Genomic DNA, 23482 nt, shown 5'->3' on the forward strand with positions numbered 1-23482 from the left:
TTGCCACCACCACCCACCTGCCACCACCACCCATCTGCCATCATCACCCACCACCCACCACCATCCACCACCCATCTGCCACTACCACCCACCACCCATCACCACCATCCACCACCCATCACCACCCACCACCCACCTGCCACCACCACCCATCACCACCCACCACCCATCTGCCACCATCACCCACCACCCACCACCATCCACCACCCATCTGCCACCACCACCCACCACCCACCACCCATCACCACCATCCACCACCCATTACCACCCACCTGCCACCACCATCCATCACCACCCACCACCCATCTGCCACCACCACCCACTACCCACCACCCACCACCCACCACCCACCACCACATTTAATTTAATGACAACATATTTATTTCTAAAAGTTATTAAGAAACACATTGCATATTAATAACAACATATTTAATTGTCTTTGGTAAACTATACATAAATTTGCATATTACACATTGCATGAACAGCATATTTAACTACACATGTACTAAGAAAACCATTATCTTCAATGCCCATGGTGAACATGATTTTGCCACATAGCAGTAGCAATTGCATCCCTAACGTTCGATTGGGACGTTAACCCATGTTGTGACATGCCAACGTAGTCAGGTTGGTCTCCAGGAAGCCCGTCTGCTTCTGCTTCTGCGGCCATTTTATTATCAGCTTCCATAAAGAATGGATCCATAACTGCATGCAAACGGATCCAATTGTGCACTACATAACATGCAATCACGAGAGGCCCTTGTCGTGTAGACTAGTAATTTGGCATGGACCGCAATATTGGGAAGCGCTTCCTCGAAACACCAAATGTTCTTTCTATGACGTTGCGTAATGACGAACGTCGATGGTTAAACAATTCCTTAGGTCCTGCATAACGATGGCCACGAAACTCTTGCAAGTGATATCGTTGAGACCGAAATGGAGCAAGAAATCCAGGCATGTTCGTGAAACCAGCATCAACTAAATAGTACTTGCCTACATGTAAATAATGAATACACAGTTCTGTCAATTGATATGTATAAAAACAGCCAAGGAAAAAAGTGTACAGTATGTTGTTCAGGGACAGTCACCATTGGGTGGGTGTGGGAACTGTAGATCAGCTCGTGTAATAGAGTCAACCAGAATAGCGTTGTCGTGAGCGCTACCTTCCCATCCAGAATTAATAAATGTGAACAACATATCGAAGTTGCAAGCTGCGAGTACATTTTGCGATACCGTTGCTTTCCGACCGCGGAATGTATGTTGTCTTGAAGCAGGGACCCATGCATCCACCAATGTGCCATCGATAGCACCGACACAATCCTAATTGACAAATATCAGCCTTTGATACTAAAAGCGAAACAAACTGATTGATTTTACTTTCATAATTAAAAAATAATAATATTTATTAACCCTTATGGATATGAACAAATTTACAGGACAGTCACACTGTTCGTACCTTGAACCAGGGAAAAAATGCCTGTCATTTAAAATTTTTCCCGGGATGTCCTCTAGGTTACGTGGTTTGATAACCGATGATGAAAGCTTGCACAATGCCCACATAACAATTTTTATGTGCCGACAAATTGTTTCCGTTGAGTGTTGAAATCTATCTGCCATTATTCGATGGCGATCATTTTGTGCGAAAGTGTATAAAAAAATTCCAAGCGATTCCTTCACACTTATATGCATATGTTCAGTATCGATAAAGCCATTATGGAGTAAAGTGTCTTTCAATAAAATGAATGTTTGTGCATCCATTCGCATAACGTTCATCATTGTTTCTGGATGGCCATTTAATAGGCCGAAGATGTAATCATCACCTTTGAATGGACACGTTCGCTGCTATCGGCGACTACTTGACACGTTGATATGGTCATGCATTACAGCAATCATCAAGAAATCCATAAAATCATCAACAACCTCATCCTCCTCTTATGAGAGCTCCATTGTATTGTTTTCTCTGTCGGATGACATATGCCTTTGTCTACATCACAGTAAAAGCATACTTATAAAATATGTTATTCATGCAGTAACAGTTAGCGTTATTGGTGAAACAGTAAAATTCAGAGGATAACAAAATTTATTTAACACATGGTCATATTATAATAACTTCCATAGTTTTAATATAACAGAAAACACTTAAAAGTTAAAAAAAAAAAAAAAAACATACGAACATAGAAAAGGAAAGAGGATATGATGGAATGAAAAAAATAAGAATTAAAACCAAATCAGGGATAATGAAATGATCAAACAGTTCAGCCAAGAAGATTTGCTAACACAAGCAAAACAGGGATAATCTCAGTTCACTGCAAAGCCAGGATCAAGGCTAGGCGCAAATGGGTAGGAGTGCGCATGAAAAACCTTCGCCATTCCTTATCCTTGAACAGTGTCAGTGCCCTAACGTACTGCAACGGTGGTATGTCCCCAAGCTCAAGCAATGCATCTTGACATGCATAAAGGGAATAATCATCACCACCTGCACTTACAGCCTCAGTCTCATTTTCTCGTGCACGTGAATGTCCTGTTTTGGCTTGTACATAGGATGTGAAAGCAGCACACACATCATCAAACCCACTTGACCGTGACTTTTTGGAACGACCACTGTCAGTCTGGCTGGTTGCAGGACCTCTCTTGTGACTTTTGCCCTTTGCTGGATCTATATACTCATCCCCGAATAAGTCAACAGGAATGGCCTCAACAGCGTTACTCCCACCAGCATCAGCGTTCCAAAATTTATTTAACATGTCGTCTTCTTCTTCTGAGTCAAGGGGTCCTTGTGTGGATGCACGAGACAGGGCCCCTGTAGCACAACAATTTTCAACAATTTCTGCCATTTCCTGAAAATATTCAAACCCTTTTGTCCTAAACTTCTTCACATTTCTGCTAGCCTACAACAAGTACAAAACAAGAATTAAGCATTGTGTATATCATGAAACGTTTAAAATAAAATTAGAAAATAGTACAGATTAATGGAAAACCTTATCCCAAAATTCATCGGGTGCAACAACAGTGCCTGTAATAAGATCCCATCCCAGACCAGTCTGTGCCTGGAGTCGCTTGAATGTCTGGTAATCAGCTTTCAAGCGCTGATATTTTTGGCGCACCTTAACACCTGTATACCGAAATCCATATATGTTGTGCAACTGATTTGCATAATGATTCCAATGCCTAATTGTCCACGAAGTAGTACGGCCGGTTGTTTGATTGTTTCTAACCTCATCTCTCAACATATTTATTAATTTCATTTCAATTCTGGGCGTCCACATTTTGGTGTTCTCATTGTCATCGGAATTATTTCCATCCATCTATAAATATACAAATTATATTTAAACTAGTTTGGGATGAATATACAAGCAGAACAGAGTATTTTAAAGAACACTGCGATGGATATACAACAATAACAGTGCAAAATGATTTGAAGGAGAACACAGATAAAGGAAAAAGAACAAATTATTTTATTTTAAGGAAAAAAGTACGTAGCAGATTAATTGAATTTAAATAGCAGAAATATAATCACAAAAAAAAAAAAACATTCAGATAGCAGAAATATAACCACAAATAAAAAAAAAAAAAATCGACTTTTATAAACCCAAAACCAACTTTTTTTCCTATGTCCCAAACGACCCCTTGCTAGTAGTCATGGAAAAAACATTTTTTTGTTTTATCAAAAAAAGTTTTGCATAAAAAAAATTTCGCTAAACCTTTTTTTTTTAATTCTACAAAATGTAATTTCAGCCAATAGAAAGAAAAGGAGGGTAAAGTATGGTATGAACTCGATCAAAACAAAAGTATGGTATGAACATTTTATTTATTTATTTCTATAAATTAAAATATGACTCAAAATAATAAAAAATGAAAATGCATACATAAATATTCTAATTTGTTGAAAAATTATGAAAAAATATAATTAATTTTAACATAAGTATATTGACTTATCTTTTAATAAGATCAAAATAAAAAATATTTTGATGTAAAAAAGATAACATTATTATTATTTTTAATTCATATTCATATGAATGATAAATTATTAATAAAAAATGAAATGCTATAAAAATTAAAAACTTTACTATATTTTGTATAAATCTTATTTACCATATAAATAAATAAATATAGACATATATATGTCTAAATGGTAATGTAACAGTAGCTATCCCTGGTTTTAACCGTGTGTGCCAGCGCTAGGGGTGTCTTTACTCTCAAAGCCTCAAAATTCAGTTAACATTGGGGTGTCTTTGCTCTCAAAGCCTCAAAATTCAGTTAACATTGTGTTTAAATAGTAGGAAAGAAATCAGTAATTTTTTTTTTAATTAACAATCAGATAAAAAAAAAAATAGTATTGGTTGTTAACAATGTAAAAAAAAAAATCTGAATTAAAAAAAACACAATGTTAACATTCAGTTAACAATGTTTTACAAAAAAAATTCAGTTAACATTCAATGTTTAACAATGTGTTTAACATTGTGTTATATTGATTTGAATTCAAAACAAATCAGTATTGGTTGTTAATTGAAATTAAGAAAAAAAAATAGTAAAAAAGCTGGTGGGTTCAAACAGTTCAGGGAGGACCGGTGGTTCAAACCATTCAGGAATGGAAAGTGGAAGACAAAACCGGAAGAGAGGTGGGAAGACCGGGTGGTCGACCGGCCGGTCGACCAGCCGGATGACCCGGGGGACGACCGGCCGGGTGTCCCAGGCACTGCCACTATACCTTTGATAGAAGAAAGGTTCAAACCGTTCATAATTTCAAATGACAACCGATCTGAAATGGAAAATACGACATACCAAATTCTGATAAACCATTTACGAACTGATTTCAACTTCTCCAAAATCATTTATACATAACAGATGAATGATTTACACTATTCTTGAAGAACAAAAAGTTGAAACAGTTGATCGACTCGTTTGAAATCATTTTCAGATAACAGATGAAGGATGAAGGATTTATTTACCAGATTAGTGGGAGTTGAATAATTATCGCCGGTGATGGAATGTGTATACTGATTGAACGTGCCACTGTTTGCTCGTCGAATTCGACAATAAATTTGATAAATTTGACCTGAAAAAAAAAAATTAGAATGAATTTCTCAAATAATTTCCCTATAACAAAATATGTAAATAATTTTGTGAGTAATTTCACCTCGCAGTCGTCGTTGTTTGGTTGCCCATAATAAGAATTGTCCGCAACGCACAAATCGTAACTCAGTTGATTTGTGAAATATGATACGAGTACGAAGCGGGTTGGGTAGATTCATTATTTATAAAATGAGTCTGACTTCTGAAACTCTCTGAAACTCATCCATGATGAATCTGAACACTGAGAAGCCGCCCGTGATAAATCTGAAGGACAGGTGTAGATGAGGTTCACGTGAAAGTTGGGAGATGATGAACAAGGCAGAAACGTTGAAAGGGAGATATTTGCTACCAAACAGATTTTCAAAATGTAATTTGAATTAACACGCGGAATCAATTTTTGAACATCGTATCCAAACGTCATACGCGAGCCCACGTGTTGAAAATTGATTTCAGTTCACAACCAAACAGAGCCTTAGTGATATACTAAATTTGTTGTTCAAGTGGCAGATAACATCAAATTTTATTACTAAGAATATAATTGAAACTACCTAATAGAATTTTCAACTAATTCAATCAGACTTATAATTAATGTAAACAAATATTAGCTAAACACACATACATGTTCCTCAAAGAGATAGAGAGAGAGAAAAAGAAAGTGAGAGGACCAAACATCAATCAATTGAAGATAAACCCATTACAAATATCTTCTGTTTACTCTCCACTACAAAAGTTTCTCTTTCTTTCTCCGATTCAAATCTTAGGAAAGTAAATGCAAAATATCAGCCTATACCCATTTTTTATATAATAAGGATATGAAAACAAAACAGTAAATTTCATGAAACAGAGTACCCATGAATGGCACCTTAAACTTCACAAAAACATCAAAATAAACAAAACCCAGTAGAAATTATAACCCAATAGATATATATGAGATGAGAGGAGGTTAAATATGGGGTTTCATGAACTTGAGAAGAAAATAATTTATACACTGGACTATACATGAACCTGCTAAATGACACAGAATATACTATCAATAAATTCAATATAACTGCATCCATTAATAGCTAATGAAAGTTAAGTAAACATAAAGGATAACCTGATAATCAAGAATGAGAAAACATACATCAAAATAGTTTAATTTTGACCAGTTAAATCATATTTTCCCCATAGAATTTCCCCTTCAATCATATTAGCACTAAGTTGAGAGAGTTGGTTCAAGTGCTAATAAGACCTAATGGACATTTCATGGGAAAGTAAGACATTCTTTGAACATCTCTACATACTTAGATCTGGTAAGTATTTATTGAGTAACGTTGGATACTTCTAAATATACTTAGATTTGGTAAGTATTTACTTTGTACTATTATATGTTGTTGTTGATTAGTTTTGGAATCAACCAAGACCAAGAACATCTCCAAGACCCAACCCCTGCTATGTAGTAAATTTAGAGAAAATATTTTAGGGTCTTAAACATTTTACTAAGAACATCTCCAACCCTTCATGAATTTTATACACTAGACTATACATGTATATATATCAAGTGAAACCCATTTCAGACCCAAAACCTTCTAAAAATGAAAATATCCAGATTCAAAATCTATTTCAAAAATGAAAACTCATTTCATTTCAAAATCAACCCAACCAAACACCCACATGTCAAAAATATCCAGATTCAACTTTACAAACCTACAAAAATATTCAGATTCAAGCAAAAAAAATCACGAATTGTAACTTTACAACCAAATCCACAAAAACATCATGAATTGCAAAAGTTGGAAGTTCTAGTTTACCTTGCAAGGGGAGAGAGACGAAAGAGGAGGGTGAGAGGAGAGGAGGTGATCTGTGGTGTCGTCGAGAGAGGATGACACACAGAGGAGAGGTGGTCGGTGGTCGTCAGCGTCGCGATGGTCGGTGGTCGTCGCACGGGATGGATTTCGATGCAGGAAGAGAGAGAGAGAGAGAGAGAGAGTTCAAAAATTGAAATCAGAGAGAGAGAGGAGATGAGTACCTGTGATGGAGAGGAGTGAGAGAGAGAGAGAGAGAGAGAGAGAGAGAGAGAGAGAGATTTTCTGACCATTAGATCTTGATGATAATTGATTTCAACCATTGATGCTCAAAGAGCATTTGGGCCGGGAATAAAGACATCTCAACCATTGAAGTTGAGTTAAGACAATTTAAACCATTTGATCAAAATGTATTTCTAAGATAAATTAGACATTTTTCAAAAACCCTTCTCCCTTATTATATAGATATTTTGTGTCATTTAGCAGGTTCATGTATAGTCTAGTGTATAAATTGTTTTCTTCTCAGGTTCATGAAACCCCATATTTAACCTCCTCTCATTTCATATATATTTATTGGGTTATAATTTCTACTGAGTTTTGTTTATTTTGATGTTTTTGTGAAGTTTAAGGTGCCATTCATGGGTACTCTGTTTCATGAAATTTACTGTTTTGTTTTCATATCCTTATTATATAAAAAATGGGTATAGGCTGATATGTTGCATTTGCTTTCTTAAGATTTGAATCGGAGAAAGAAAGAGAAACTTTTGTAGTGGAGAATAAACAGAAGATATTTGTAATGGGTTTGTCTTCAATTGATTGATGTTTGGTCCTCTCACTTTCTTTTTCTCTCTTTATCTCTTTGAGGAACATGTATGTGTGTTTAGCTAATATTTGTTTACATTAATTATAAGTTTGATTAAATTAATTGGAAATTCTATTAGGTAATTTCAATTATATTTTTAGTAATAAAATTTGATGTTATCTGCCACTTGAACAATAAATTTAGTACATCACTAAATTTGTCTTTCTTGGGTTAATAAAAATTCCGGTGGTATAATTCCAAAGGGAATGGTTGCCTTATGCATATGATTTTTTGCTTCTTTTTTTTCTATAATTTTTATAAAAAAAAATTTCTATTAGTAGCCATGCCTGTGAGCTTTATATCTTAATAAATATTACTCAATAATCATTTTTGACACTTCAATTTCCCGTGGGATTGAATTGTGGAGGTGCTAATATGACCTTTTTCTTTTCTTTTCTTTTTTTTTTTCCCCCTCTCCTGTAGGAACATTGCTTAAGATTGGCATAGTTATGCTTATGTTTCTTTTTAAAAGATATGTTTATGAAAATGTCTATGTTACGGATGTGTTGTATAATCTTCGTAAGTGTGTTTGGATCGTGGATTTTGATAGGATTATGAAAAGATAGAGGAAAAGAATGAGTGAAATGTGAATGGAATATAAACTAAATTATTTCTCTATTTTTCTTTCCCTTTCAAAATCTCTATCCAAATTCATGATTCAAACACAGCATTAGCATTAAAAGAAAGTAAGAATGCAATTCCAAGCCTGATAAAATATTCAAATGAATGTTATCTTTTATTGTCTATTTTGACATATGTAAGTCGTGAGTATTGCACTTTAATTCCATTTGTTGAATAAAAGTATTTCAAGTAGCTCATAATGCTTTGAGTTTTATAAGTGAATGAAATTGCTATTCAAGCCTCTCCATCATGGTATGTGCAAGATTTGGGTATGAACTGGTCACCAACACTATGACGCTCTAATTTTGACTATTCAAGCCTCTCCATCATGGTATGTACAACATTAGTTCTATGTGACACATCAATGGTGTACCACACAGTAAAGTAGGTGGTCTTTCTAATAAAATTTTATGTTTTCTCCAAATGACAGGTGTTTAAGACAATTTCAGTCTCATATTCAAGTTTAGAAAGTCTCGAATCTCTTGTTCTATAAGGTTTCACTTTAATTTTTCTTTTTATTTTTTGAGATTGCAGAGTACTGGTTGGTGTGCATTGTTTATTATTTATTTTAAATTTATTTTTTTGGTATTACAGAGCACTGGCTGATGTGCATTGTTTGTTATTTAATTTTGAATTCGATTTTCTAGATTGCATAGCATGACTAGTGTGTTTCATTTGGTGTTTAGTAAATTTTTTTTATTTATTGTAAAGTATTGATATATGTACAATAGCTTTGGCTGGTATTATTTGGTAACGAATGAATAATAAAAATGGAATATTTTTTATTAAACAACAAATATATATACCTGTGCCTAGGGGTTGCTATTTTTAATTGAGTTCTGTAGCATGTGTGATACCAGGAAAATTATTGGAAGTGTTTTAAAAACAATATATATACCCATGCTTAGGGGTTGTTATTTCTCAATGTCTTAGTTTTTTGTATGTTTTTCGATAAATTACATTTGTATTCAACTACATTTTGATCTCAATAATTATTTGCATCGTATCTTTAGGGACGAGCATACCTCTTATTCTTCCATTTTTCCACTTCTCCTCTCATTATAAAAATCATTTAACACTAAGATAAATGATGGGAAGTGAGCATTGTTTTTAGGATTGCAAAAAGTCCTAAATTTATGGAAACTTTGACATATAATTAAGATTGCAAAATTAATACTTTTTAATAACTTGCTATTTCATGTAATGAATTCTTTTTCCTTATTTTTGTTTGTTTGTTTGTTTGTGTAGTATTAGATAATTTGATAAGCATGAAGGGATTGAATTAGCTTGAAATCAAGTGAAACTTCATGATTTCTAGGAAAGCCCTGAAGATCTAAAAAGGTATTATCAAATTCATCTACTGAAGACCTTGACTAGATTAAGTTGCTTTTGTTTATTAAACTCTATCTTTCATTATGTATGTGTTTGGGTTTCTCTTTCTTTTTTTGGGTTTGTATTCTGTTTCTTTTTTATTTTCCTTTTTTTGTGTTTTTTTTTTTTTTGTGTTTTTTTTTTCCTGTGCATTGTTGCCAATAAAATCTCACGTTGTTGTGTTCAAAATACCACTTGAAATTTTGTTGAATGTTTCTTGAGGACTCTTTCTACAAATTAGTTTGGCCCCTCTTCATCTCCTCATTTCTCTCTAAACTTGAGAATTTCATTCTGGGTATTTTGCCTATTTTGGTACAGTAAAGCTCTTTTATTTTGTATCTTTGTGCATATACCATATTCTGTAAAATGACTCAATTAAAATAGTTTATTTTCTTTTGGTTAAACCAGTTACTTATATAATTCAACTTTTTTGTTGGTCAAATAGCGAGTGAATCTATCATAACAAGCCAAGTAAATGATTAAACAACCTTTTCTATAGATAATTTGATCAACAGTGCATGAATACTCTAATTGTTTGTAATGTCTATGTTATGATAGAATCATATAAGATATTAAATTACGATAGATTCAATCACTATTTGGGGGGAAAATGTAGATTCACTCACAATACTTGGTCTATTATGATATCTTCTTTCAAATTGTGAATGATACATTATTTGGAGGGAAAATGTAGATTCACTTACCTTTCCTATAGAGAGTTTGATTAACAGTGCTTGAATGCTCTAAGTGCTAGTAATGTTAATGTTATGACAAAATCAAATAAGATATTAAATTATGATATATTCACTCACTACTTAGGGTAAAAATACAGATTCACTCACAGTACTTGGTCTGTTATGATATCTTCTTTTAAATTGTGAATGACACCTACCTTGGATATTTGATTTTTCATACCTATGATGGGAATGACCAAGAAACTGATATATATATATGATGGACACACACAGATGGACATAAGTGATGACCCATCACTACTGATTGTCCTATATATGATGCAAAGGACTCCCAGATTGGGGGCACACTAATAGACCTTCTTGAGGTTTATTTAGCTTTACCATTCTACGTCAATAACTCAAATTTTTTTAATGTTTTTTAATTTCCCAGCAGTGGCTTCAAGACCCATCGTACAACACCAAAACAAAGGTATTTTACATTGTCACTTGAATTTCCCTTTCTCTGCTCTTGATTGCTGTTGTTGGTTGATTATGTTGTTTGGATTTGTTGGTTGATAATATTTTGTATTACTTTTAAGATTTCATGTACAACACACAGTACTTCCCTTTTGTAAGCTTTTTTTAGTATTTTTGAACTTCTATATAGAGTGGTAAAGAGTGAATGACACAGGAATTGATCCTAGCAGTGACTGATGCTAGTGAACATGGGCCTGTTTGCCTCTGCAGGAATCTGATTGTTGCTTGCTACTCTGTTTTTGCTGCTGCTGAAATAGCAGTCTAGGGTAGTGGCAGTTTGTTCCTTCTGTGGGATGTTCTATTAGCTGTTTAGATGTTATGTGGTATGAAACGTAAACATGGGCTGGTTTGGAATTTTACCTTATGGAGAGTTTTTAAAAAAAAGTGAGAAAGAAAGAGTGGGCTGGTAGAGTTAGAATAAGGGTGAGAAATGAGGACATAGAGAGTTAGACAGGAGAAAAAAGTAGTGTATAGTGAGTGAGTAAGATAGAGTGAGGTAACATGTAAGAATATGGTTTTGTTTTCTACTGAAGCTAATTTTGATGCTTTATGTTGGCTGTTGCAATAGTGTAACCTTATGTTGATGATATTTACGAGTTCTATCTGTGTTGCTATGCTCGTGGGTCCTTTAAAAGTGGGCTGCTGCTGTCCTCGTTAAGGCTGTGTTGGTATTGGTAAAATTTTGGTTTGTGTGCACTGCCATGTTCGAAATCCCATAGCTCCTCAAGTTGATATTGTGAAGCCCCTGAAAAATGTATTCACTTTAAAAACCCTAATGTTTGCATTATTTTCTTAAAGCCCCTCAGTTCCTTAAATTATTTCGAACCTTGTCGGTTAGATTTTTATTTATTTATTTATTTATTTATTATTATTATTTTTTTATCAAAACAGGAATATCCTAGCCGGATTAGGTTCCTTAGCCTAATTTAATTTAATTCTACATAAGTAAGGTTCCAATACATGAATTTAATTCCAAGCCCTCACTCTTTATTTAAATTCAAGAATTTCCCAAAAAACTAGTACATTTACCCTTATACTATAAGTACCATCAATCAATTGAGATCTATATATATATATATACACATTGAGGAATGTGCCCCTAGTACCTAAATTGATTAAAAAAAAATAGTCCCATCACCCTTCCCAATGGCTGGCCACCCTAGGGAGAAGTGAGAAGCCTATTTTCAAGATTTATAATCATGGTATTCTAGAAATCCAAAAAAAACCTAGTACCCCTAGACCTAGGATGTTGCTTCCAATGCTAGTTTCATTTCAACTAGGAATCAACTAGATGTTGCCTAATCCTATGATTAAGCTCCCTAATCACTCCTATCCCATTAGACTCCAAGTAAATCCTAACTTTCCCATCCATTTCCAACTAGTGGGCTTTTATATCCTTTTACACCAAAATTTGCCTATAAATATCACCACTCCCTAGCATGGCAAACACAAGCAACACACTTACACACACACTCGGCCTAGAGGAGAGGAAGGAGAGCAAGAGAGAAGTCTTGAGAGGGAGAGGAAGGAAGAAGAGAGCCACCTTGTTCAAAGCTTAGCAAAGTAAGCCACAACACAACTTTCTCTTTCATTTTTCCTTTTTCAAATACATGTTCTTAAAGGTTCTAAATAATGTTTTCAGATGTGTTATTGATGAGTTACTTGTGTTAAAAATGATAAGAGTTGAGCCTTGATCCTACCTCTCTTGTATTTTCCCTCATTTCGGCACAAAACCATCTTTTTCATACCAATCTCTCAAACTTTCCAAAGGCATACTTTCAAGAAAATTTTCTGAGTTAAATATAAGTTATTTAGCATGTTTTTATCACAATAGAGACGAAAATTTTCCCTTAGTGGATCCCTTTTCTCATAAAACTTATTGTTTTGGGCATTGTACCTTAGAATCTGTTTTCGCAACCCACTTTCAAAAATTCTAGAAAAATTTATAAATTATTCTGGACCTCTATTTTATGTCAAAATCTTCCTTAAGGAGTTATATTTCAACTAAAATTGGTTTCATTGAAAAAAAGTGAGCGGTTTGCAAGAAAATCAAATTTTCGTAACGATCGACGAATCTGGACAGCGCTGGAGTGTTTTCTAAATAACTTAAAATCTAGAAAAGCTATCCCATTTCTGAAATATGTTCTGGAAACTAGATTAAATTCTCTACGAACCATAGGTAGGCTGAGTCCGGTAAAAATTCTAAAATAGTCCTTTCATTTTAATCCTTATGTGATATTAAATCTGGAAATTCTGTTGTGCATGGATGTTTTATACTCCCGTGTTCATGACAATGCTTATTAGCTTATGATCATATCTTGGCATGATATTATATGTGTTATGGTTATGTTTTTTATCTTCTTCATCTTAATGATGCATGCTTATGTGGATATTATTATATTGTTAAGTTGGTCTAACCTTGATTTAAAACATTTGACTCAACGAAAAACTTAATTGGGATGGTATTGGAATTTTGATCACTGGAGTAATGAAAAGATGATAATGTGTGATGTATAGATTGTTGGGATGCGTTCCTTATTTGGAAGCTAAGTCTTGCGCAAGTGTTTTCGGAACCCTTGAACGGAGTGGTTGTATTCGGACCTTAGGTGGTTTGGTGTGAGGAGGGATTTGGGCAAGGCCCATTGTTACCATCTCTTTTGACGCCTTACGGTTGGCGCTACGCGGTATATAACCGTTGGTAGGCATTTGAGGTTAATTCTGCAACAAAGTAGCAAAATAGGGGACATACCGAATAATCCGCGTCCGATTCTTGTGGTTGGGAGGACGAAATCTCTTTGGAGGATTTCTAGTTTACTAACACCTAACTTGTAACATTTTATTTATTTAGTTGAGTATCATGCTTTACTGCTTGATGTTATATTGGTGATTGCGTATTGGACTGGGAAAAAAGGGGATGGGGTGTGTGTGTGTTTATTGGGCATTCAAAGCTCACGACGTATCATGCCAGATGATGAAGATGAACTTATAGCTAGAGACGACAAGCCTGAAACCTTCGAAGACTTTTAGCTATCTTAGGAAAGTTAGAAATTTCCTTTGATATTTTGTAAGACTCCAGTGAAGATTTAAATTTTCTTTTGGGATGTAATGTAATGGAACAAGCTTTTGAATTAAGGATATTTGTGGTTGTTATGTATTTATATTCTACGTATATGCATGAACCTTATCGTTGCTTGTGAGACCTTGCGTCAATACCTTTTAAGATCTGTCAAAAGGGTAGTGCGTTGCCTAAGAAAGCTGGACTTAGAAGGGAGGCTAATTTGACTCATCCGGCGATCTGGGATCTTACTTGGTTATTGACCATAGGACTCATTAGTGACTCTCCCTTGACTGCAACCAATAGTGTAGAATCGGGGCGTCACAGATATGGTTGCTTTCAAACCATTCATACTAGTTGAATAGGTGCTTCAACTATATAGGAGGCTCAGGAAGATGGTTTGGGTTTAAAAGATTTTTGAAGACTGTGCGAGATCGAAGACATATAGCTTTCTTTTAACACTATGGTTATGCTCTCTCTCTTTTTTTTTTTTTTCTTTTCTTTTTTTTAAATATTTGGGTTTGTTAAGTAGGTTTATGGTTTAGAGGTATTTGTTCTTATATAGGTAGGTTTTGAAGGAATGATCCCCAGTTGCTTTTGCCAATGTATAAAATTCATTCTATGGTGGTCGCAGCTGGGCGATTTTTGTTTTGGGGTTTGGGATTGGGTATTGTTTAAAGGGATGTATCCTCCTTGGTTACGAACCAAACCATGCACACACAAAAAATGTATAATAATCTTGCATGGGTGATTTAAGAACAGTTAAAACCTCAAAAGACAATCAATTAGATGTTTAAATTACAAGATTATTTCTCTATAAATTATTACAGAGAATGATATGATTGGTGGTTGGCATTTGAAAGGCTAAGATGAAAGTAGCAAAGATATAGAGAAGAGGAGATTGAGAGATTACAAATATGAAAGTTGAAATGTTTGCATAGAAGAAGGCAAAGGGTGAGGTGAGAGATGGACACACACAGATGGACATGAGTGATGACCCATCACTACTGATTGTCCTATATATGATGCAAAGGACTCCCAGATTGGGGACACACTAATAGACCTTCTTGAGGTTTCTTTAGCTTTACCATTCTATGTCAATAACTCAAATTTTTTTTAATATTTTTTTAATTTCCCAACAGTGGTTTCAAGACCCATCGTTCAACACCAAAACAAAGGTATTTTACATTGTCTCTTGAATTTTCCTTTCTCTGCTCTTGATCGCTGTTGTTGGTTGATTATGTTGTTTGGATTTGATGTTTGAATTCTGAATCCTGAAGGATTTGTTGTTTGGATTTGTTGGTTAATAATATTTTGTATTACTTTTAAGATTTCATATACAGCACATAGTGCTTCCCTTTTGCAATAGTTAGCCTTCTATTTGACATGTAACTTTATAGAGACATGTCCAATTTTGGAGTTAATAATAATGTATTTTGGAGTTGATCTCAATCTCAATTAAACAATGGACGTTTTATTTCTAGGCTTTTTAATCTGTAGAAAATGTGCTAAAAATTTACCAAATAGGTTTTTGTTTTCAGGCTTCTTTTTTTCTCCTTCCTTGAAAGTTCAAACATTGAGTTTGGATGTGCTTTGATTGTTGGAAAACTTTGTTCTTTACCTGCTCACAAAACTTTTTGCTTTATTGTTGACTGTAAACGAAAGAACAGAACAACAACTTAAAGATCGCATAAACACGTAATTAAACTAAAATAAAACTATTTGGGCGTTAATTGAATTTCATTTGAAAACTCGCCTACGTTCTTATAAAGTTTAATTTCAAATCCCTTCATTTGATTGGAAACTCTCACAGCTTCTGTGAACTTAGATAGATATTTTTGAGTTTGTTTTATGGTGGGTCACCAAAGCTCAACAATGGTTGTTTACCTATGCCATTTTATTGGTATAGAAACAGGGATTTTCAGGTTGAAGGCATAATCTCATCTCTATAATTGACCCAAAGCTCAACAATGGCTGTTTGCCTATGCCATTTTCTTGGTATAGAAACAGGAATTTTCAGGTTGAAGGCATAATTTCATATCTATAATTGATAATTTATTTTTAAGGCAGGAATGGTTGGGATTACAATTATATTAATAATTTATTAAATATAATTGGTAATTATAATTTATTAAATAGTGTTGGGATTACAATTATATTTTAATCCCAACATTATTTACACTGTGCCTTCAGGCACGGCCATACGCTAGTACTATCAATAAATTCAACATAATTGCATTCATTAACAGCTAATGAAAGTTAAGTAAACATAAAGGATAACCTGATAATCAAGAACGAGAAAACATACATCAAAATAGTTTAATTTTGACCAGTTAAATCCTATTTTCCCCATAGAATTTCCTCTTCAATCATATTAGCAATATGCTAAGAGAGTTGATTCAAGTGTTAATAAGACCTAATGGACATTTCATGGGAAAGTAAGACATTCTTTGAACATCTCTACATGCTTAGATCTGGAGTATTTATTGAGTAACGTTGGGTACTCCTAAATATACTTAAATCAGATAAGTATTTACTTTGTACTATTATATGCTGTTGTTGATTAGTTTTGGAAACAACCAAGACCAAGAACATCTCCAAGACCCAACCCCTGCTATGTAGTAAATTTAGAGAAAATATTTTAGGGTCTTAAACATTTTACTAAGAACATTTCCAACCCTTCATGAATTTTATTCACTGGACTATACATGTATATATATCAAGTGAAACCCATTTCAGACCCAAAACATTTTAAAAATGAAAATATCCAGATTCAAAATCTATTTCAAAAATGAAAACTCATTTCATTTCAAAATCAACCCAACCAAACACCCACATGTCAAAAATATCCGGATTCAACTTTACAAACCCACAAAAATATTCAGATTCAAGCAAAAAAAATCATGAATTGCAACTTTACAACCAAACCTACAAAAACATCGTGAATTGCAAAAGTTGGAAGTTCTAGTTTACCTTACAAGGGGAGAGAGACGAAAGAGGAGGGTGAGAGGAGAGGAGGTGGTCGGTGGTCGTCATACGGGATGGGTTTCGATGCAGGTAAAGAGAGAGAGAGAGAGAGAGAGAGAGAGAGAGATTTTCTGACCATTAGATCTTGATGGTAATTGATTTCAACTGTTGATGCTCAAAGAGCATTTGGGCGGAAAATAAAGACATATTAACCATTGAAGTTGAGTTGAGACAATTTAAACCATTTGATCAAAATGTATTTGTAAGATAAATTTGACATATTCAAAAACCCTTCTCCCTTATTATATAGATATGAAAGGACAAGTTTGTCTAAAAAAAAAGTAATTTTTTTTTTTCTTTTCTGTATCCTCCATCAAGTATGGGCCCCAGGTGAGGCAGTATATGAAGAAGAAATTTATGAATTGTTCTTTTTACCCAAAAAAAAAGGTTTAATGAAAGGGTTTTGGCCAAATTTTATTTTATTTTATTTTCATATTCAAAATACTATTGAAGCTCACCGAGGCCCAACCCAGTTCAGGCCCAACGTAAATTTGCAAAGTTTGGACTTGGGCTTAACAGTATGGGTAAATTCTCAAGGCATCTTGGGTTACCTACAAAGCACTTTTGATCAGGCCAAAGCCCACCTTAAAACTAGGGTTTTTCATGGTGCCCTCCCTTATATATGAAACCAAAGCAGACAACATTCGCCCTGCTATATGTATATCGTCGAGAGGGAGACAGTACAGTAGCGAAGCTCTGCGCCATTTCTGCTCAGCTTCATTGGCGACGTTGTTGTAAGTATTTTTCTGAGATCTGTGCACTTCTCTCTGGTTCTGTTATATGCAAATGGTTCATCAATTTTGTTGTTGTCTATGGAGTTTTAAGATGATAATGGCTCGTAATCGGTTGAGCTTTATGCAACTAGTTAACTTCGCTGAGAAATCATGTAGTTGTTTTGTTTGTCTTGTTTTCTTTGGAAATCGATTTTTGTATGTTATGGGTGTAAGTGTTTTGATTAGGGTTTTAGATATGTTGTTTTATCATTTGAATTATTATTATGTTTCTCTGTATGCAATTTGAGAAATATGTAATTTTTGTTGTCATTTTCCTGAAGCTATTGTAGTTGAGCAAATCGAATTATGTTCATCTTCCTTGGTTTTTACTTGAATTGAATGAGCATACATGTTAATAGCGCTGCTATATTGAATATCTTGAGGTTTGACTGAACCTGTCCCCAGTTGTGTGGTTTTCATGGTAAATATGTATGGTTGATTTTATCATTTGATATAGTATATTTCTCTGTTTGCAATTTGAGAAATATTTAGTTTTTGTTGTCATTTGTAATTGAGCAAATCAAATTTTGTCCATTTTCCTTGGTGTTAACTTGCAAGTTGCATTCAGTGTGCATACACGGTAATAGTGTTGCTATTTTTGAATCTTGGTTCTGTAATTTCATGTGGCTCGACTGAACATCTCACCGGTTTCGTGTGGTTTGCATTATCAATATGTATGGCTGATTTTGTAAGCATGGTATTGTGGGGTTGTTAGTGGGTTTTTGCTGCTTTTTCCCCCTTTCATGGATGCCCTGGCCAATGAAATGCTGTTTATATTTTCAAACTGCGTCTATAATTTTAATGATTTATTCCAAATAGCATTCCTGATCAACATGTAAAACACGTTTCTTTGAATTGCTTGCAAATATTTTGCACCTCAACTAATATTTTGCACCTCAACCAAGGTTTTGAAAAGCGGTTACAGTCGCTGTAACGGTGGCGGTGGCGCGGTTGTGATTGCGGGGTGTAAAGGCCGTAGCGTAACGGTTGCGGTAGCCAAAACCGTGAATTTTTTATTTTTCGCACAATTTGAAAAAAACTTACCGATACGCATATTTTTTTCCATGATGGGTTTTAAAATAAATATTGATCAATTTTTGTAAATTTTTAAGTATAATCCAGTATATTTCATATTTTTAAATCACTATAAACTGAGTTTTTTTCATTTTATTATAATAATTAATGACTTTATATTATACAAAAAATCAATCACTAATTATTATATATAAAATAAACATTGACAAAAGTAAGAGAATAAATAAAAGTCTAAATATATATATGCATATTTTAATCAAGCCAAATAGATAATGACTACACTTATTATTATTATTAATATTATTATTATTATTATTATTATTATTTTCAAACAATATACACGCACAAACAAAATGGTTGAGTGATAGCAGCTGAATAAAATAGCATAGGTCTTACAGTTTCAACAAGTCAATAACATGTTCTTCATCTTCCTTTTTTCTTGCTATCTTTTGCTCCTTCATATTCCCTTTTTATCTTCCCTCTTCTCTCTCTATCACTCTTCCCCCATTTTCAACTTTTTTTGTGTGTTTTTTCGAAAGAAGAGTTCGGAATCATTACGTAACGGTGCGTAACCGACCGTTACGGCTGTTACGGCACTGTCACAACCGCTACGGCCGACACACCTGTGAATCTCAATCACACTGCAAAAGCGGCCGTAACGGGTGACAGTAACCACCACAACCGTTACGTATGCGGTCGCTTTTTAAAACCTTGACCTCAAGATATTATAATTATCTTTTAGGTCTAGATCACGTCCTAATATCGATAACAATCTTTTTTTGTGCCGTTTGGAGTGATGAAAAAGGAAAGATTGTATTCATTACAATTTACTATTATTATTTTATTTGTTGGGTGAAAATAACGTGAATAATCATTAATGCATAATATCATCAAGTTATTCATGGATGGACCTTCTATTTTTATTTGTTTTGTTATAGCAGCATGTGAATCATGGCAAACTAAATAATTAAACAATGATCTCATTTGGCAACTTGAAGTTTTAGGCAAAAAGTCATTTTAAGTTGTCACCTCACTCTCTTTACTTTTCTGCATATCTTTTCGTAAAAAGTTAAAAAATTACTAAGATAATTTGTTCCCAAACCAAGCATCTAAGTAACCCTAAATTTTGTGCCACACATCTGAAGTGTGTACTGTATATTAAGCAATTTACCTTTTCCCTTTTTTGACCTTTGTTTACTTTAATCACTTGGAATGAAATTGGCTTGCTGTTATTGGAGTTGTGATTTTTATACATTCTACTACTTTATAGGTAAGCCATGGTTAAGCATAACAATGTTGTGCCCAATGGGCACTTCAAGAAGCACTGGCAGAACTATGTGAAGACCTGGTTCAACCAGCCAGCCCGCAAAACCAGAAGAAGAAATGGTAAGCAGATCCTGTCTTTAACAAAAAAAGACAGTAAAGGATGCCACAATGCTGATCTGTGTTCTTTTTAGTTCTGCAAGTTGAGTTTAGTATGTTTTAATTTTTAAATTTTTATAGTAATTTTTTTTATGCCAACGTTTGCGATTATTGTCTTTTATTCCCATTTTCAGCGAGACAAAAGAAGGCTGTGAAGATTTTCCCTCGGCCCACAGCTGGCCCACTACGTCCCATAGTTCATGGGCAGACATTGAAGTACAATATGAAGCTAAGGGCTGGCAGGGGATTTTCTCTTGAGGAGCTCAAGGTCAGTTGTTTCATTTCTATCAGTAGGATGATTAGTTCAACGTTCTTTCCCTGTTATATTTAAGTTTCTTTTAGATCTTGACTAAAAGGAGGCAAGAAAGTTAATACGTAGAAAATGTTTTAGTATGTGAATGTTCTTCACTTGAATGTTTTGATAACAAGTATGAATGTTTTTTATATTTAAAAGCTATGCCTCTAGAATTGGAGGGGAGCTATACATTTGTAGTTAGGCCTCGTTTGGGAACAGGCTAATTTAGTAATTTTTTGGCTATTTGGCTAAAAAGGTAGGTAAAAAAAACTTGTATGTTTGGAATAACTTTTTGGCTAATTACGAAAAGATGTGCAAAAAGTAGAGAGAAAAGAGAATCTTTGACTTTTTGATATGAGTTTTTGGCTTTTTAGCTAATTTAGTAACTTTTTGGCTAATTGGCTAAAAAAGTAAATCCCCAAACAGGGCCTTAGTTTCGGATAAAATCCTTCAATCTCACTTTTGGATCAACTGGACAATTGTTGTAAAACTGGTAATCCCTTTGAATCTAAAATCTCATCAAATGATATACTTCGGTAGTTTACCCCTTCTCTTTTCTATCCCTATCAGGCAGCAGGTATTCCCAAGAAACTTGCCCCGACCATTGGCATTGCTGTTGATCATCGCCGCAGGAACCGTTCCCTGGAGGGTCTCCAGACAAATGTCCAGAGGCTGAAGACATACAAGGCCAAGGTGGTCGTCTTCCCAAGACGTGCTCGCAAGTTCAAGGTACTGTTAATATGGTTGACTGAACTTTGGTACGTAGGATTTGCTTGCTATTAGTTTATATTTCAACACCTTTTATGTAACTACTTTGACTGCAGGCTGGTGATTCTGCTCCTGAGGAATTGGCAACAGCCACCCAAGTCCAAGGCTCTTACATGCCTATTGTGCGCGAGAAGCCAACCGTGGAGCTTGTCAAGGTCACAGATGAGATGAAATCATTCAAGGCCTATGCCAAGCTACGTGTGGAGCGCACAAATACACGCCATGTTGGTGCCAGGTTGAAGAGGGCTGCTGAGGCTGAGAAGGAAGAAAAGAAATAGTTAGTTTTTGCCCATGTTGATGAGTGGAATTTTTGTTTTAATTTTTGCTTTTTCAGATCGTAAGTTAATTTGCTGGACTTCTTTTGAACCAGTAGTGGTAGTGTTTACAATATCAGTTGAATGTATGGATTTTGATTATTACTCGTTTATACCATTGTCTGGATTTTTTGTGTTCCATCATCCTGGATCCTTGTAAGATTAAGGCACCACCCAACTCTTTTGACTGTGTCGTTATTCAATTATTTTAAACTTGATTACTTTTGAGGTTGGTGTAAGTTTCTTTTGACAATGCCTTGGTGGTGGGGACTGCTTGCTGTTGAGTGAATATAATAATACTCCACGCTCAGTGGTGAATGGTGTTATTTGTGTGGAGATGGGTTTTTATGCATGATCTTAATCTACTTAGCAGTCTAGCACCCAACAAACCTTTCTGCTTGTATGCTCACTGTCAATCTTTTCTTTTGCTGGTTTGACATGAATTGCCTATATATCTGCTGCTTGGCATGTTTGCTCAATGGTGTTAATTGCTTTAGATTCATTCATGTATTTCTGTTCTAGACCTGCACTTGAAATGTATATTGGAACAGGGAAGATAATGTTGAAACTTGAATCAGATGCTCTGATTCTGGTCTCTATAATTTTGCATCTGTGTATTTTGTCTTCTTGCAGCTTAGTTTGTTTTTTTTGGAGACTTGATATAGATTTTCAACAATGATTCATCCCACTAAAAATATCACCACTAATAGCACTAATGCATTAAAAAAGTAAAAAAAAAAAAAAAAAAACACAACTCCAAGACTAAAACATCACATTATTAATGGCGGGATCCACTGCCACCTAATTAGTGGGTGTACTAATTAGTGCTTCCAAGCATTTTTCATAGATTTTACAGGGAGAAAGCAATTCAGGAATGTTGCACGACCACATTACCAATGCTGTCCGGTTTTGCTGACTTTAGATGCTGTGGTGTTGAAGTCCCCTTTGTATCTTGGTGGGTACAACGTGGTTCTTTTTACTTTGACAGAAAATATATTTAAAAACGTTTTATTTTTCAAAAAATTTTAATTTTTTGTTTTTCGTATTTTTTTATTTTTAATGATTTTTTTTTTTAATATTTTAAGTAATTTTTTTTAATTTAATAAAAAAAATTACTTAAAATATTAAAAAAAATCAATAAAAATAAAAACACATAAAATAAAAAAGTAAAATTTTTTTAAAAATAGTTTTTAAAAAAATGAAAGCAAGCAAAGTGATGGTCATCACTTCCACCACTATTACAATGCCTAGGGGTGAAACCGAGATTTCATTTAGGTGTCAGAGTTGTGTCCTTTCATATCTCTCCATAAACAGATATATGTGTCAAATTTCATTAATCATATTATAACATCAAGTATAACTTATTTTCATGCATATTTTATTAAATAAAAAAGGAACACAATTGGAATATATAGTACATATTTTAAAAATATCATATGGTATCATATGTATTATTATTGCAAATGAAAATATTAACTACTTACGACACTCTTATAAATAATAAATGATTAGTTACATTATGATCCTTCATCTATTTGTAAATATTAACTCATATTTATATGACTTTTATAATTATAGAGTCTATTTGAACTTATTTATAGATAAAGAATGATAAATTATATATACACTTTTTGAGATTTATTTATATTATAAATTGTCTCATGTAGTTTTAGAAATTACATTATGCATATTAAAATTTTTAATTTTATAACAAATACGTCGTTTTATTAATAAATCATTAAGTTAATTAACAGTTTTTAATAATGTTATAATTTCATTTTAATTAATAATTTATATAATTTTATTATTGTATAGGTGAATAGTTAAAAATTTTATTTTTTTAATTAATTATGTTAAATAAAAAATTTTGA

At 33.9% G+C, this 23482-nt stretch overlaps 2 protein-coding genes across 2 annotated transcripts; one reads left to right on the forward strand and one right to left on the reverse strand.

The window, feature by feature from the left end:
* Positions 1–2303: 2303 nt before the first annotated feature.
* LOC145814498 (uncharacterized) lies at positions 2304–3305 on the reverse strand. Its single transcript, XM_082911328.1, has 2 exons — positions 2979–3305; positions 2304–2888 (listed from the first exon to the last, which is right to left on the reverse strand). The coding sequence occupies exons 1-2, from the start codon at positions 3303–3305 to the stop codon at positions 2304–2306; spliced, it is 912 nt and encodes a 303-aa protein (XP_082767454.1).
* A 14292-nt stretch (positions 3306–17597) lies between these two features.
* LOC114287630 (large ribosomal subunit protein eL13z) lies at positions 17598–21832 on the forward strand. Its single transcript, XM_082911420.1, has 5 exons — positions 17598–17738; positions 20083–20198; positions 20369–20502; positions 21100–21258; positions 21354–21832. The coding sequence occupies exons 2-5, from the start codon at positions 20090–20092 to the stop codon at positions 21573–21575; spliced, it is 624 nt and encodes a 207-aa protein (XP_082767546.1). The 5' UTR covers positions 17598–17738; positions 20083–20089; the 3' UTR covers positions 21576–21832.
* The last annotated feature ends 1650 nt before the right edge of the window (positions 21833–23482 follow it).

The sequence above is a fragment of the Camellia sinensis genome, unplaced genomic scaffold (genome assembly GCF_055761805.1).
Source record: "Camellia sinensis isolate YWXY unplaced genomic scaffold, ASM5576180v1 Unanchor11, whole genome shotgun sequence".
NCBI lineage: Eukaryota > Viridiplantae > Streptophyta > Magnoliopsida > Ericales > Theaceae > Camellia > Camellia sinensis.

Coding starts and splice junctions, on each gene's coding strand:
- LOC145814498 (XM_082911328.1), bottom strand. CDS start 3,305: ATGGATGGAAATAATTCCGATGACAATGAGAACACCAAAATGTGGACG. Junction 2,889..2,978: donor CCGATGAATTTTGGGATAAG/GTTTTCCATTAA, acceptor TACTTGTTGTAG/GCTAGCAGAAATGTGAAGAA.
- LOC114287630 (XM_082911420.1), top strand. CDS start 20,090: ATGGTTAAGCATAACAATGTTGTGCCCAATGGGCACTTCAAGAAGCAC. Junction 20,503..21,099: donor TTTCTCTTGAGGAGCTCAAG/GTCAGTTGTTTC, acceptor TATCCCTATCAG/GCAGCAGGTATTCCCAAGAA. Junction 21,259..21,353: donor GACGTGCTCGCAAGTTCAAG/GTACTGTTAATA, acceptor CTTTGACTGCAG/GCTGGTGATTCTGCTCCTGA.